A 15,930-nucleotide genomic window follows, 5' to 3' on the forward strand; every position below is an offset into this window, starting at 1 on the left:
AGCCAGGGATGTCACATCATGGGCATATGATACATGTAATACCTGAACTCAGAGTTTTGTTACAAGGAAAGAGCTTCTTAATGTGAAGACTTCTCAGCAATTCAGCAATCGGTGCAGGTTAGCCGACGACACTAAGGTCAACAAGAACTTGTCTAAATTAAAATTAGATTTGTTTTTAAATTTGGAGTATACTGAATCACTACATTTAATAACATGAAAACAGTTGGGGAAATCATGGTTCATGAAGTCATATTTTCTGAAAAAATAAGGAGATTTTAGTGGACTGTGAACTCAACCTGAGTCAACCGTGAGATTATTGGCCATTGGGGAAAGTGATGTGATTTTTTCAAGCGGCTTTCTGACCAGAAATAAGGAGAAAATTCTGGCCAGATCTAATCTGAAATACTGTTTTTCATTCCAAGCATAACGTTTTAGGAAGGACATTGATTAGTACAAGCATATTAAGAGGCAGGTTCTCAGGATGATGAAGGGTCTCAAGTCTATGAAACATAAGGGACATTCAAATGAAGTAGGGTTGTTTAGCCTGTCAAAGAGAAGCTGCAGGTGGGACAGAATGACTGAGTGCTAGGAAACCATCGTGACTGCCAAATACGTGTCTAGGCAGTCCCCAAGCTCAAGGAACCCAGGGGAAGGCTTAGCAGCACATGGTTTTACTGTAATACAAATCCTGACTTATTCATCAGTTCCCTTCCAAGTTCACATAACTTTTTAAAATTAATTTTTTTTTTATCCTGAACTTAACAAAGAAATAGAAATGGGCATTTGCATATACAAGGAACAATGAAAAGTTTACACATGAAACTGCAGTTTAAAATGTACAGTTTGCTTTTCATTTTAAGTACAGGACAGGATTAACCTGTGTAGCTTTTTCAAAGCTAGTCTGCTTCTCTGGCTTTTTTTCTCTTCTTTTAATTTTTTAAAAATAGAAAAAGTCACATATTAACTGTATCTGGAAATGATCTTATATATATAACTCTCTGTATTGTTCAAAGAAGCCTTTACCACCTCCTTTGCTGAGGGACTTTTGAGTATTCCACAATAATAATAGCTGTCATTTATACAACACTTACTATGTGACGGGCATGGGGCTAAGCACTTTATTATCTCATTATTTTTTCATTTGATCCTCAAAACAACCCTGGGAGATAGGGGCTATCATTATCCCCATTTTACAGATGAGGCAAGCAGGTAAGTGACTTGCCCAGGGTCACACAGCTAAGTAAGCATCTGAGTCAGGTTTTGAATTCAAGGCTACTGACATCAGGCCCAGCACTCTGTCCACTGTGCCACCTGGCTCCCTCTTTAGAGATAGGAAGTTCTTCCTGAGAGCTAATCTAAATCAGATTCATCTAAATTGGCTTCAGTTTGCTTGTTTCCTCCTTGTTTTCAGTGAATGGTGAAGAATAATGAATACAATATTGTGTGTGTGTGTGACACACACACACACACACACATATATATGAATAGTGAAGAATAATGATTGCAAGATATACATATACATTCATAGATATATGTATATACACATTGCTTTGTTATTTCCAAAGTACTTTCAGATGCATGTTCTTGTTTGAGTTTTGTAATTTTGAGACATATATAGTATGAATATTATCATTGTATATATGAAGACAGTGAGATCCAGAAAGGTTGTGACTCATCCAAAGTTAGGACTAGACCCTAGGTTGTCTGACTGAATTATCCAATGTATTCCATGTTACTCAATGCCCCTTTCTCATTTATGCCCACCGTAACTATCATTTAATAGGAAAATGATGGAATTTTCAAATGAAATTGGCATTCATTTTCCCTTCTCCCTCCCCAGCCTGTTTCCAAAATGAATGACTTTTTTTATTTTCTCTTAATTAAAATCACAGATGCAGCACAGACCAACAAGACCACACCTGGAACTCTGAACGCTACAACCAACAACACAGAAAGTCATCCAAACCTGACATCTTCTACCACCAAACCAGTGACATCTCCACCTTCCACTAAAGTATCAGCTTCTACCAGCAAAACGACAGTAAAACCTCAGATAACAACCAAATCCTCACCACCTGGGACTAATAGCACCACCGTGAAACCTCCGGCTACAACAAAAAGGACCCCTCCAAGCACAGCAGCCCCCAGTGCCTCGAAATCATCCGCTGCCCCAACCAGCAACAGTACAGTGACCACCATTGCCACCCTGGCCACAGGTATGAGCCTGACTGGTATATGTTTCTTTACAAATTCTAGCCTTACCCAGCCTGTTAGTCTGTGCCACTAGGAAGGCTGAGGCAGGTGGGTCTGTTGAGCTCATGACTTCTGAACTGCAGTGCACTAAAAGCTGTCTGAGGTGGAATGGAGGGCCAAGATTGGAAAAGCAGGGTGAGGGAAAGCTTCCATGCCCCTCAGTAGTAGAATTGAGTCCTAAGTGGCCACTGCACATCCAACCTTGGGCAAGGTTTTTGTTTTTTGTCCTTTTCATTCATTTCCTTCCAACTCTCCATGGCCCCATTTGGGGTTTTCTTGGCAAAGATGCTGGAGTGGTTTGCCTTTTTTTTTCCTCCAGCTCATTTTACAGATGAGGAAATGGAGGCAAACAAGGTTAAATGACTTGCTCAGGGTCATACAGCTAGCAAGTGTCTGAGGTCAAATTTGAACTCAGGAAGATAAGTCTTCCTGACTCTAGGCATAGCACTTTATCCACTGTACCACCTAACTGCCCTATGGACAAGCTTGGGAGACCCAGTCTCAAAAACAGAACAAAAACCAAATTCTAATCTTAAGGGATTGCCTTGTTTTGGTTTGCTTCTCCTATACACATTTGCATAAGAATCACATATACCAAACATTCTTAAAGTACCATAAGTTCCTGATCTTATTTGAGGTTGTATGAGATAATGGAAACTGTATTTGACTTGGCGTTTAGGATACTTGGGTCCAAATCTTGACTCTCCTGCATACTAGCTGTATGACTGACCCTTTGCAACTGATATAACCTCTCTGGACCTCAGTTTCCTCATTTTTAAGATGAAGGGTTTGAATTTGATAGTCTCAGAACCCTAAAGCCTGGAATCTATGATATTCTCATTTATACTGTAAAGCTTTATTTAAATTGGTTTTGGAAAAATGTCACCTTAATTAATCTGTTTCCAGATGAGCTTCATCTTCCTTATCTATATAATATATACATGTACAGCCTCCCTCATGAAGTTGTTTGTTAAAAAAAAAACTTTGCAAACTTTAAAGCATGTTATGAAATTCAGTGAAGTTAATTTTATTGCCACAATTGCTGTTAAGTGCCAAAATTAGGATAAAGTTTCCAAGTTACACGAAAAAGCCGTTTTTAAAGAAATGTTTATAGTAGTAGAATTTAGAGGCCTGTATTCAGCAAGAGTCAAGGGATGCAAGTTCAAATTCAGACTTTGCTGCTTACTACCCAGGTGACCTTTGGCAAGTCATTGAACCCCTAATAGGCAGCCTCTGTGTCCTCCTCTGTAAAATAAAGGGCTTGGTCTAGAGCAGGGATATTGAGCTCAAATTGAAATGGGGGCCACTAAGTTGTATATAAGGCTCCCTGAGGGTGACATAATGACTTACACAAACCACAAATCAACATTATCTACAGGGTAATATTAACAGTACAATAATAATACAAATTTTTTTTGTATTTTTATTTACTTGGGTTTTTTTTTTAATTTGTTAAATATTTCCCAATTCCATTTTAATCTAATTCAGACTGCATTCTGCATTGTGGCCCTTTTGTGTGATACTTCTGGACTAAGTGATCCTCAAAGGCTTGTCCAGTTCTAGATCCTGAAATCCACTTCTAAAGTGATTACTTTTCTACTTGGAGCAGTTGAAATATGTTTGGTCTTGAGCTCATCAGAGGAGAAATAGGCACATGTATTTTTGAGGCAGTGAGGTAGCACAGTGGAAAGAGCACCTGGTCTAGAACCACAAAGACCTGAATTCAAATCCAGACTGGTACACGGGTACACTTAATAGCTATGTTAACACTAGGCAAGTCACTTAACCCGTCTCCCTCAACTTCCTCGTCTGTAAAGTGGGGATAATAATAGCCCCTATTTTTCAGGATTCTTGCAAAGATCAAAGATAATAATTGTAAAGCACTTAGCACGCAGTGCCTGGCATATATTTAAACACCATATAAATGTTAACTATTATTATTATTTTTGTGCATATGTATATTACTATACAGAAAACCAAATAACCTGCCTTCTGGTTCTTAGTAGAATGTGAGACTTTGAAGAACTGATCCCAAGATACAAGATTTCTCAGGACCAGACTTTTTCTGGAGGCCTGCTTAAAATTAGAGTTCTTAAAGAGATTTCAGTTAAAGGAAGGGTATAAATAATGGTAAAAGAAATGAGAGACAGGCAATCACAGTGAGACAAAAAAATGAGCAAGGAAACACTTCTGTCACCCGTGTTATCCCAATGCCATGGTACCAGATTTCCATGCACTAAAATTCAGAAGGATTTTTGGCTAATACAGTGTTGAAAAACCAAATGCTAAAATCTATTTTTGTTCCCCACTTTGTTTTAGCCACAGCCAACATCAATGCTCAGATGAGAAAAGTATCAAGATTTGATATCGGCAGCTTTGTTGGAGGCATCGTACTAACTCTGGGAGTTTTATCTATCCTCTACATTGGATGCAAAACATACTATTCAAGAGGCATTCGATACAGAACCATGTAAGTTTGAACCTATTGAGCTGTTTTGTCTTTTCCTATCTTTTTAAAATATTTTATGGCTAAATGCCAAAATCTGTCTAGTAACATCCAAAACAAAGGAAAAACCATGAACACAACTATCTATCTGTAATTTGTTTGTTAATGCCATAGGTAGTGGTGTCACTATAGTGGAGGTATCAGCAACACCCCATACCAGCACCCCCCCCCAGTATAACAGGGGTCATGGTATGGTAAGTGATATGAGATGTGAAAAGCCTCTCATCAATGTCACACAATACATAAATGTCATCCTTTTCACAGAATATGTTGACCTACCACTCTTTCTTTGAATTGGCTCAATCATTCCAACCTGCCCTCACATTAGCAATTCTGAGCTACCACCAACAGGTCAAATACCATGTGGTTACACACAAACTCTGTCAAGGACCTATGGGTAAACCTGTTGAAGGAAAATAATACTCTCCCTCCTCAGTACTTTAACTCAAGCCCTCATACAATAAGTACACAGGCATACACAAACAAAGTAACTCATCCACACTGTGCAGGACAGTTACACAATTAATCGGTCAAAGTAATGGAACTACAAATTTAAATAAATAATGTATCTATAGATTAAAACATCTTTCTTTAAAGGCAAGATAAATTATAACAAATACTAATATTAAAATCAGTGCTTAAATAAAAAGAAAAAATTTTACAGTATACGTATCTAAAACTTGGATCACATTCTGTCACCAATATACTGTAGTGTCTGTGTTGAAGAATGGAAACCTAGCAGAGAAGTACATGAGGTGGGAAAACCTATGTGCTCCGAATAATTCACAACTGTGGTCAGCAGGTTTTGATATCTGAGTCATTCAGAAGCATCAATCAGTCATTAAACATTTATTAAGCCCCTACTATGTTCTAGGCACACTGCTAAGCTATAATCATAAGGAACTGCTTCTCTGTACCACCTCTCACCATGCTCACCACTATTCAAGCTCTCGATTTACCATCAACCTTAAAAGGATATTTAGAATGTGTTACTTCTTCATACGAATGCCAATTCTCTTTAAGCCAAAGAACTGAAAAGTTTATCAGACCCATTATCTCCAGGTTACATAGACCAGTTCAGCCAGTAATTCACTCACCTAAGTGCTGTGTTGTCTCCTCAGAAGCTGACTCTTTAAACCAGGCCAACAAACCTAGCCAAGTCCATGCAGAGCGCCCCTCTGCATTTTCCTTCTCCAGTCAGAGGTAGCAAAAGACAGTAATGCAGACTTTACCTTTCCTTTGAGATGGTACTGAGAGGCTGTAGCTGTCACTCTTAGCCTATGAAGTCACATCTCACTTCCCCAGATCAGGAATCACTCATCTGAAGCTGTCAGCTGATTGCTTCTAACTGCCACAGTACCAACAGCTTTTCCAGCCTGGCCTGCTCTGGTTTCAGTCCTCAGAGAAAGAGAACCTATGTCAAGTTCTTCTTTTATCTCCAGCGTCTAAAAGCAGTTCCTTTGCATTTCAGTGGCTTAAATAAAAGACTCCTGCTCAAAAAGTCACTATTCTTTAAGTTTATCATCAAATTAGGAGTCCTTTTTTTAAGGAAAAAAATCATACCTCAGTATTAAATAATTATATTCTCATTTTTACAAGCTTTATTCTCTGTAGTCATAAAACATGCCTGTGCAGATGAGCCGAGTGGCTCCAAAGGCTTCAAAATGGTCCAACTTCTCTCTGGTGTCCTTAAAACTGTTTTTTACTTATATTAATATTTCTCCATTTATTCATAAATTTTATAATATCTTGAAGATTGTTCCTAAACTGGTGAGACATCATTCTACATCATTCACAAAGGGATTTGAGTCTTTCAAACAGTTTATTTTCCCTAAAACTGTTCAGATCCTATCTGAAAATCCCATCTGATCCCATATAAAAACTTTATACACATATTAGCAATTTTTATTTCTAGAAAGAAAAATTTCCTGCTTTTTAGGTATCAAAATGCTCATCTTTAACAGTGGCAAATCTTACAACATTCAGCAATATAAATCTTTCTCTTTACAAAAATAATTTCTGTCCTTGTCATCAATACTCCATATGAAAAATGTCTTAAAGGAACAGTGTTCTTTATACTACCATTCCTAAAGTTAGTTGTTTATGGAGGTCTTCTTATGAGCATGGCTATCAATGGTTGAAAGAATGTCACAAGTCTTGCATTTTATACAGAGAAACCAGGGTCAGCAAATGCTTTCATTTGCTAACACCCCTGATCAAGGCAGAAGGCTTAAACAAAGTAAAAGCCTTTTGAAGGCTTGTCCACATTGAATCTATCTATCTAGCTCAGTATTCTGTATTTGAGTGTGGCATCAAACTCTACTCTGTGGAAGAACATATAACTTTTTCTCTGTATTATCTCCATTGACTTCCAGGGTCTAGACATGTATCCCATGTTCTCTTTTCCCTTAGACCCATTAACAATGAGTGGTGGTTATAAAGAACTTATTTTTATTTGCACAAAAATTAACTTGTTCAAGGTATCCCTTGTTCTAGTATTCTAAATTTGACCCTAAAAATCTGTATATACCTTATCTGTACCATTTAGGGGCTCACAAGAATTTCATCATATTTCAATTTCATCCAGTAGAAATAAACATTTTTTAAGTTATTGCTATGTGGATGACACCAGAGTTTAATTTTACTTGGGATAAATACAGCCTCTACATCGATAAGTAAATATTGGACATTTAAGTTGCAAAAGGATGTTAGTAACTTGTGAGGTATGTAAGGGATTCATATAAAAGGTGGTAGCTGAGTTGTGCCTTGAAGGAAGTTAGGATTCTAAGAGGTGGAGGTTAGGAGGAAGTATTTTCTAGGCATGGGTATAATATCTTGTCATTCATGAAGGCAGGATTATTGAGTTTGGAAAAGTTAGTTTTGCTATTTCTACCTATATCCTCAGTCTCATCCTCTCCTATCTTTCCCAGGACCTTGTTCTACCAATTATTCCTGCGTTTCTTTTATATATTATTAATCACTCCCTCTACAAATATACCAGTCTATTTTTTTAAATAAAATATTGGCTCAGCTATACTTGTCAGCTATTTTCTATTCTTTCTCTGCTTCACTACTAATTTTAAGAAAGAGTTATTAGTCATTTAAGACTCTGTGACCCCTTTTGGAGGTTTTATTAGTAAAGGTACTGCAGTGTTCTGCCATTTTCTTCTCTAGCTCATTTTACAGAGGAGGAACTGAGGCAAACAGGGTTAACTGATTTGCCCAGAATCACATAGCTAGTAAGTGTCAGAGGCCAGATTTGAACTCAGGAAGATGAGTCTTCTTGGCTTTAAGCCCGGCTGCCCTAAGAAAAGAGTATTTCTATACTTGCTGTCTTTCTCACCACCCACTGACTCCTTTAACCCACTTCAGTGCACACAAAATCCAGTAGCCTTTTTACTGTCTTCTTTTCTTCTTGACTTCTCTGTTACCTTCATTGCTGTTGGTCACTCTTGACATTATTCCCTCTTGAATATTCTCCTTTGATTACTAAGAAAACAATCCTCTCTCAAGGCTGTTCTGCCTTATCTTTCCTCTCCTGGCACTGTATCCTGCACCACTCCACCAATTCCTAAGTGTTGGTGTTGCCCAAATTTCTTTCCTTGTCTTTATGCTCACCCTTGATGATCTCAGCTACTGCTGTGGTTACAATTTTATGACATCTTGCAGATGATTACCAGTTCTTTTTCTACCCTCTGCTGCTTGTAGACCAGCTTCCAGCTTCACTTGGGTATACTGCTAGCACATCAAGTTCAGCATGCCTAAAACCAAGCTTTTTATCTTCCCCCAAAAAACTTCCTATTTCTGTTCTTTTCTTGATATCCTATTCTTTTGCTAGACAGTTTGTAACTTCAGAACGATAATTAACTCCTTTCTCTCTTCTGCCTTCATCTATTGATTACACCGTGTCATTCATCCTGATGAATATCTGGTCACTGGATTCAGATGGCTCTGGAGGAGAAGTGAGGCTGGCAACCTGCACAGCCCTCCCTCACTCAAAAACAAAGTCAAGTACAAGTCATGTCATCATTTCTCTGATGGCATGGTCTTCTTCGGCAACGAAGGACAAATACACACACCTTGCCATTATCCCAACAGACGCAAAGCTCTGGCCTGGAAGGCAGATGACACAAATCCAGGAGGGATACTCATACCCCGTTCCCTTCTTTCTTTCCTGTTGAAACTTTTCATAACTATCCAACTCTTCTTAACTAAACAGTTATAATATATGCATCTTAATTGGATTTTCCAGTGTCTAGTGTCAATCATTTCTCCCTTTAGGCCTTCATGCCATCACCTGAACTATCTTCCTGTTCTATTGCTGTGATCATGTCACCTTATTTTAAAATCTTCAGAGGTTCATTGCCTAAAGCATTTGGTCAGAATTTTGGTATTCAAAAGTCTTTACAATCTGACTCCAATTTTTCAGTTTTATGTTACTTACATTTATATGATTTCCCTCGATACTAGTGTTGCAGCCACAGTAGACTGCCCATCATCTCCTCTTGTTCTGCCTTTTCTTAAGCCCTATGTCTTTGCTTTCATGATTCCCTATACCTGCAATGGGACTCCCATCTCCACCCATTAAAGTCCCTTTCTTCTTTAAGGTTCAGTTTACAGAAGCATATGCTGTATGAAGCTTTAATTTACCCCATCCTCTATAACTGGAAGTGATTTTGCTTTACTCAAATTTGTCATAGTTCGTAGCCAAGATCTCACTCCTTGGCACTGTCATGTTTTCTGTTACGTGTATACGTTTCTTTTGGTCTTTATTGTGTTCTAAGCTCTTGGGATCAGGGCCTACATATGGCTATCTTTATACCTCCACAACCTTGCCATGTACATAGCAGGCACTTTGTGTGTTGAATTGAATTGTATTGTATCTTCATATCAGAGTTAATCTATTACCTTGATCAATTTAGTTGCCCTTCCATGAACTACCTTGAAAGGCAGCATTGTACAGTGGATAGAATATTGTACTTGGAGTCAGGAAAAACCATGTTTGAATCCCACTTGGCACTTTAATAGAGTTGCACAAGTATGGGCAAGTTACAGAAACCTTTCTGAGCCTGTTTCCTCATCCATCAAGTGGAGATTCTTATATAGGAATCTCCAAAGCCTTAGTACAGTTTAAGTTTTAATAACTTCAGAAGTATAAATGCTACATAGTTTACAAAAAAAGATTGAGATGCTTAATTTTGAAATATTGGTATCTTTATTACGATTCAACATAACCACCATCTAGTGCTATATATTGCTCTGGTCAGTTTCTGAACTCTATAAAAACTCTCATCAGCCCTTTCTCAGTTACTGAAAGGATTGCATTTGTAATTCTAGCCTTAAGATCATATGAAGAATGAAGGGTCAATGTATACGTAAGAGTTTTGACATGACCCCCACCCCACTCCCACCCAAGAAAAAGTCTGATGGAAACAGATTGGCAAAGCAAGAGGACCTACTCTGTCAGTGTACCAGTCTTAGAAAAGTGCCATCCAGTAACTGTTACATACAATGCATAATGACAAAGTGCCCCATCTTTCTAAAATTAAATTTGAAAATTATTCACAATTCACAAAGTTAAATATAGAATAGATTTAAATCGTTAAAGTTATATTTTTGTAAGTTTGTAGGAATTATACTTCTGAAGTTATTAAAGCTTAAAATTGTACTGAGACTTGGGACACCTTGCACTTCCTTCATAAAATTGCTGTGAGACTAAAATGTTTTGCATGCTTTAAAACACTAAATAAATGTTAACCTCTCTTGTTATTACCTCAAGTTGGGTGACCATAACTAGATATAGAATTTTCAAGTTCAGACTGGTTTTACCCTTTGAACAAGGGTAACATTTGTTCTTTAAACAAAGGACGTAGAAGGTATTTACATTTAAGCATAAATTGTAAATATAAGTTTAATCAATTACCTGTTCTATCCTGTTTGGACATTTACCATCTTTTAATCAGCGGTCATGTAATGTCTGGTTACCTTAAAATAGATCTCTGACTTTTCACGTCAGTATCTTCCATAAACTTATAAAAGGGTTAAAGGAAGGAGTTATAGTTATAGTTTCAATTATCACCTTACAAAGACCAAATTTTAGAGTATTAAATCTTTCTTACCAAATAATTTGTATTTATATAGAAATGTGTTTGTGTATAAATGTTATTCAAAATTCATCAGAATAAATATGTGTAGTTCTCAAATTCTTAAATAGAAATATTAGTTTTTAAGATTAAGAATCACTCAGATAGTAACAAATGTTCAAAAAATTAATTGAATTGAGAAGTGCTGTGGCATGTTCTTTATTCTCCTTCTTCAAAGTATGTAAGTAACATAGGTAGAGTCCATGAGCTTGTTTTTTTCATATTTTGTTAATTTTCTGTGTAATTGTGTTCTGTGTTTTTTGTATAATTTTATTCCACTGTAATCTTATCTTAATTCCCCTAAAGCATTCTGAGGAGGGTCCATAAGCTTTCCCAGAAAACTCAGAGTCCACAACATGAAAGGCCAAGAACCTTCTGATATTTCGTTGCATGGTTTTTTAAATATATATATATATACACAGAGAGAGAGAGTAGAAAGAGTTGGTGTTTTATCAAATTAGATGCAAACTTGGACAAATGCACTTTTAAAAAAATTTTTTGTGTTTGTCCATTCCACAGATACAAGAAAATGTTTGCTCAGTCTAGAAATACTTTTGGATATTGAATATTTTTTAAATATGCCCAGAATTTTTGTGACCTACCACCTTCCCAGATGTCACCAACTAAAAGTCATGATTTGTTTGTATTTGTCATATTTAAATGCCACTCGTCTTTTGAGAGATCAGAATTTGCAAAGTTAGCAATTAGTGCAGTAATTTTGTCCCAATTCTGCTTTTCTTATTGAAACCATTGCTTTCAGTGGCACATATGTAATTTCAACCTCTCCAGAGCTGATCTTTCCTCACAACCTGCTTAGGAACGGCCCTGAGACCCATGATCTCCCTCAGAGCAATGGACCCCTGCCGGCAGGAGCACCCTTTGTTCTGCAAAGGAAGCTTGGTTTTCATAGTCAGTATTTAGTGAAATAAAATCCATAAAGAAAAAATTAATTTTATTTCTTCCATTAATTTCTGACTTTAAAGTAAGTTGATTTAATAGTGATTGGGTTTAGTTGTAAATTTAGTTGCAATTGGGTATTGTAGTAGTCTGGGCCTGGAGTTAGAAAGATCTGGCCTTAGACACCTACTAGCTATATAACCCTGGGCAAGTCACTTAACCTCTGCTTGCCTCAGTTTCCTCATCTATAAAATGAGAAAAATTATAGCACCTACCTCCCAGGGTGCTTGTGAGGATCCAGTGAGATAATAATTGTAAAGTGCTTAGCACAGCACATAGGAAGCACTATAATAATTTTTGCCATTACTGTCACTTAGTAATCTGATTTGGTAGTAAACTCTACTTGCTAAACACTTAAAAGTAAATATATTTGTTTTAAATAAGATATAGTTCCTGCACTCTAGAAGCCAAAGAATTAGAGGTTTTTAAAAATTTTGAAGTCATAGGTCTTTGTTGGTACTTGAAGCATGCACAATTTCATCCATATGGGTACTCCCCCCCACAGTGGAGATTTCTTCACATCTGTACCTTAGTGGAGACATTTTTCATGAGTTGCTCTCCCCCATAATAAAATCGCCACATGGTGTCCACACAGTGATAAATCTCTCTAAACTTAGCGAGACTGGTCCTCAGGTTACATACAGTCTGGCACCAGGCGTATACTTGATGCCTTTTTAACTTGATAAGGTCTGCCATAGAACTATCCTAGAATTCAGAACTATATCTCACCCCATGAGGAAGCATTCAAGAAGTACTACTGTAGAGAAGTTATAGTTTCTTGAATTTTCAAAAATACCTAAAATTTGAGAATGCTGACTAGCATTTTTAGCTGCCTGTTTCTTATTACCAAGAATACCCTTATCTTTACATAAGAAATGAAGCAGAGTAAAGGAAATACATCCAGATTGTCAGGAATTAAACTCTCCTGCGAGGTAACTTTCTAATGAACATGAATAATCAGGTATTCTTAGTACCACTACAAAACTGAAAGTAATTCCAATATTTCGTGTTGTTACAGTGATGAACATGATGCTATTATTTAAAGAAAACCATCCAAGAAACAAAGCAAAGGAAGAAGACGGCACAACCCTCATCATTAATTTCAGAAAATGTTTCCCTCTTGAAAAACATATAAACAGACCATACTCACCAAGTAAAATATACTCTTATGAATGTGTAAAACTTCTCCATGGTCACTAAAGGTAAAAAAGGGTTGTTGCATTTGTTTTCATGTTTGTTTGTTTTTTAATGAAAAGGCTTGACACTTTCAAGATCACAAATTAACACAAAGTTTCCCACAAATAACACTTAAAAACAAATGAGTTTCAACACAGTAAAAGCCACTCGTGGGGCTGTGAAATTGGTTCTAAAACAGTCAGCAACTGGAAGGCATCCACACGGGATATCGTCTGGGCATCCATCCACGTGGGATGGGGGAGGGACCACTGCTGCCTTGGTTGATCATGATTCTCAGTCTTTAGAAGTGCCCTTACTGCTTGAGCACATAACTTCCAGCTGCTGGTATACCCCAGAAAGTAAAAGCCTTCCAGTTTGCCGTTAGTGTAGATAAAGCAGAAATTACCATGCTAGCTAGCAGAGACTGGGGGTCCTGATTATAATCAGTCTCAAAATGTGGCCCTTGTTCATGCTAACAATACAGAATTCAGTGTAGTTTATTAAACTGTCTGTCCCCACAAAGAAACCCCAAACTTTTAGAGTAATCCAGAATGTTTGCTTCAGAGTTTTACCTGAGCTGTGTTCCGTTAAGGGTACCAGCTGGGAGTTTGGATTCTTATTTTTTAAGTACTTCATTTGAGCTTTTAATGGTAGTTGATAGGCAATCTTATTTTTACTTTTCTTTGCCATAGTTTCAGTGAATTATGTTTTACATGGTATGATTATGGACTAGCTATTAGGAACAAACAAATCAGATTGGCATGAAAGGAAAGAGCTTACACTGTAGATTTTTAATACTGTGAAAATATAGATTGCCACTGGAAAATGCTTCTGATTCAGCTACATTCAGAAATGTTTAAGGAAGTCTCTCCCACCCTCATTTAAAACAAACAGCTTTGCTCTTTTCATGATTCTTGGCCTCTTTTAGGATGGTGTATATAGTAGGGATACTTTACTAATGAAAGCACAGTGCATTCCTGGGACATTTATATTAACAAAAGTATTGTTGGGCATAATTAGGAGTAGTTATGTGTTTGACAGTGTGTAGCCCAGCATGTGAATCTCAGGGCAAGTCATGATTGGGGTATCAGGCAACCAAAGTAAAACACCATAAAATCCATATATTTAGGGTGCAATGAAGACTTCCTTAGATGCACCTGGAATCAACAGGAACATAAGGAATATTTTTCTAACCTGTACTTGCAAATCCTAGGTATCAAATGGACATTAAAGTACTATGCCTTCTTATTGTGCACAGTGGCCAAGAGATGTGATAAATATAAGACCATAGCCACTGATCCCAGAGACAAGACTGTGTAGTGAAAGCCCGCCTGATACTGCATTGAGTAGGAATGATTTTGTACGGCACACATGTACGTGCTTTGAGGAACAACATGGACAAACAGACCAAACAGGAGCCTCTGAGTTATATGCTACTGATTTCTCTGACCCTGCATAGGTCATTCAACCACTCACTGCTTTTGTTTCTTCCTCTATAAAATAAGATGAGAGAGAGAACAGGAAGGCCTGCCTTCTTCCCAGGTCTGGTGCAGGAATGGGGCTGTATTCTGTTGATTTCATGCCCAGCCTGTGAGCCTGTTGTTTGAAGTCTACAGGAACTTGTGTGGAGCAGGCCTCCTGAGTTTTTCTAAAATATCTGTCGCACTTTGAAGATGACAAGCTCCTGAAATTCTGAAATCATTATTTGCTTTGAAATGTTCTACTTTGTCTTATGCTTCTAAAGGATTTAGATGTTGCTTTCCTCCTATTCTTTACATAATACAATTTGTTAACATGAAAATATCATTATTTACAAAGCCAGCTCTTGACAGTCTATTCTCATTACCCTCCTCCCCCAAATTAGGGGAACTAATGAAATAATTTTTATTTGACTTTGATTATATTCTGGGTTTTTTTTGATTGTGTATTTATTTTCTTAATTATGTTGACTTAGACATTTATTAAAATTAATTTGCATTTGGCTGACTTGACAACAGATGAAGATAGTCCAGGTGCACAGCTGGGTGATGGGCAAAAACTAGCTCAAGCTTTAAAATACTCCGTCAATAACACACAGAAAGTATAAGTCAAATATAGGTAATTGAGAGTTGGCAGCATATTAAAGCAATTTTAATTTTGTCTTTTCAGAAATATTTTTAAAGCCATTTCCTGTTTCCTTTTTGTTTTTTCCTTTTCTTTTGTTATAGTAACCAGCACTTGGGTATACTGTTGTTATTGCTGAGGTCTATTTTTAGATAAGTAATAAAATGAAAATTTGCACTTCATCAACAAATGGTCCCAGTGTTTTGATTTATTTTAATTTAAGTAGTAGGGCAATCAACAGAAAAAGCCTGAAAAACAAAGAGGCAGCTGTCAGGTGCTCTACAGACACCATAAAGTATTTTGACATGAAAACTGTGTTTTTCTCTGAGTGAGCAGACGAGGGACAGCAAAGATCACCTCATAATTCAAAACTGTAAATGCCTTCATAAACTGAATTTGCAAATGAAGCAAAACACAATAATTCTTTCATTCAGCAAACATCTTCGCTGATTTAAAAAAAAAATCACACCTAATATCATTCCCTGGGGAATTAAGCAGTAATTGATAAATAATTCAGTCTGGTTTTGTTTTGTTGGGTTTTTTTTAATAGTTTCTGCTGCTTGTGGTCTAGAGCTGGATGTTATAACAGTGTAGTCCTGAGAGGTTAAAATGTTTCTCACAGTAGTGAGACAGCCTGAATGAAAGGATGCTATCTTCTAAGATTTTGTCCAACAAAAATTATCTTCCCAACCTTTTACAGAGTCCATGAAGCAGTCTAAATTTGTTATAGCTGTATATTGAGAAGACAAGCCACGTACCTGATACCCTTTGCTCATTAGAATATAAGCTAGT

The 15,930-nt window shown here is 37.0% G+C and overlaps 1 protein-coding gene across 1 annotated transcript in view; it reads left to right on the forward strand.

The window, feature by feature from the left end:
* Positions 1-15,328, forward strand: part of TMEM123 (transmembrane protein 123) — a 71,042-nt gene extending 55,714 nt beyond the window's left edge. Inside the window, exons 3-5 of the mRNA XM_072615676.1 lie at positions 1,893-2,216; positions 4,573-4,723; positions 12,878-15,328. Coding sequence (XP_072471777.1) covers positions 1,893-2,216; positions 4,573-4,723; positions 12,878-12,902 — 500 coding nt within the window. The 3' untranslated portion in view covers positions 12,903-15,328. The remainder of the gene's footprint in view (positions 1-1,892; positions 2,217-4,572; positions 4,724-12,877) is intronic.
* Positions 15,329-15,930: the final 602 nt, after the last annotated feature.

Source organism: Notamacropus eugenii, chromosome 5 (genome assembly GCF_028372415.1).
Source record: "Notamacropus eugenii isolate mMacEug1 chromosome 5, mMacEug1.pri_v2, whole genome shotgun sequence".
Classification (NCBI taxonomy): Eukaryota; Metazoa; Chordata; class Mammalia; order Diprotodontia; family Macropodidae; genus Notamacropus; species Notamacropus eugenii.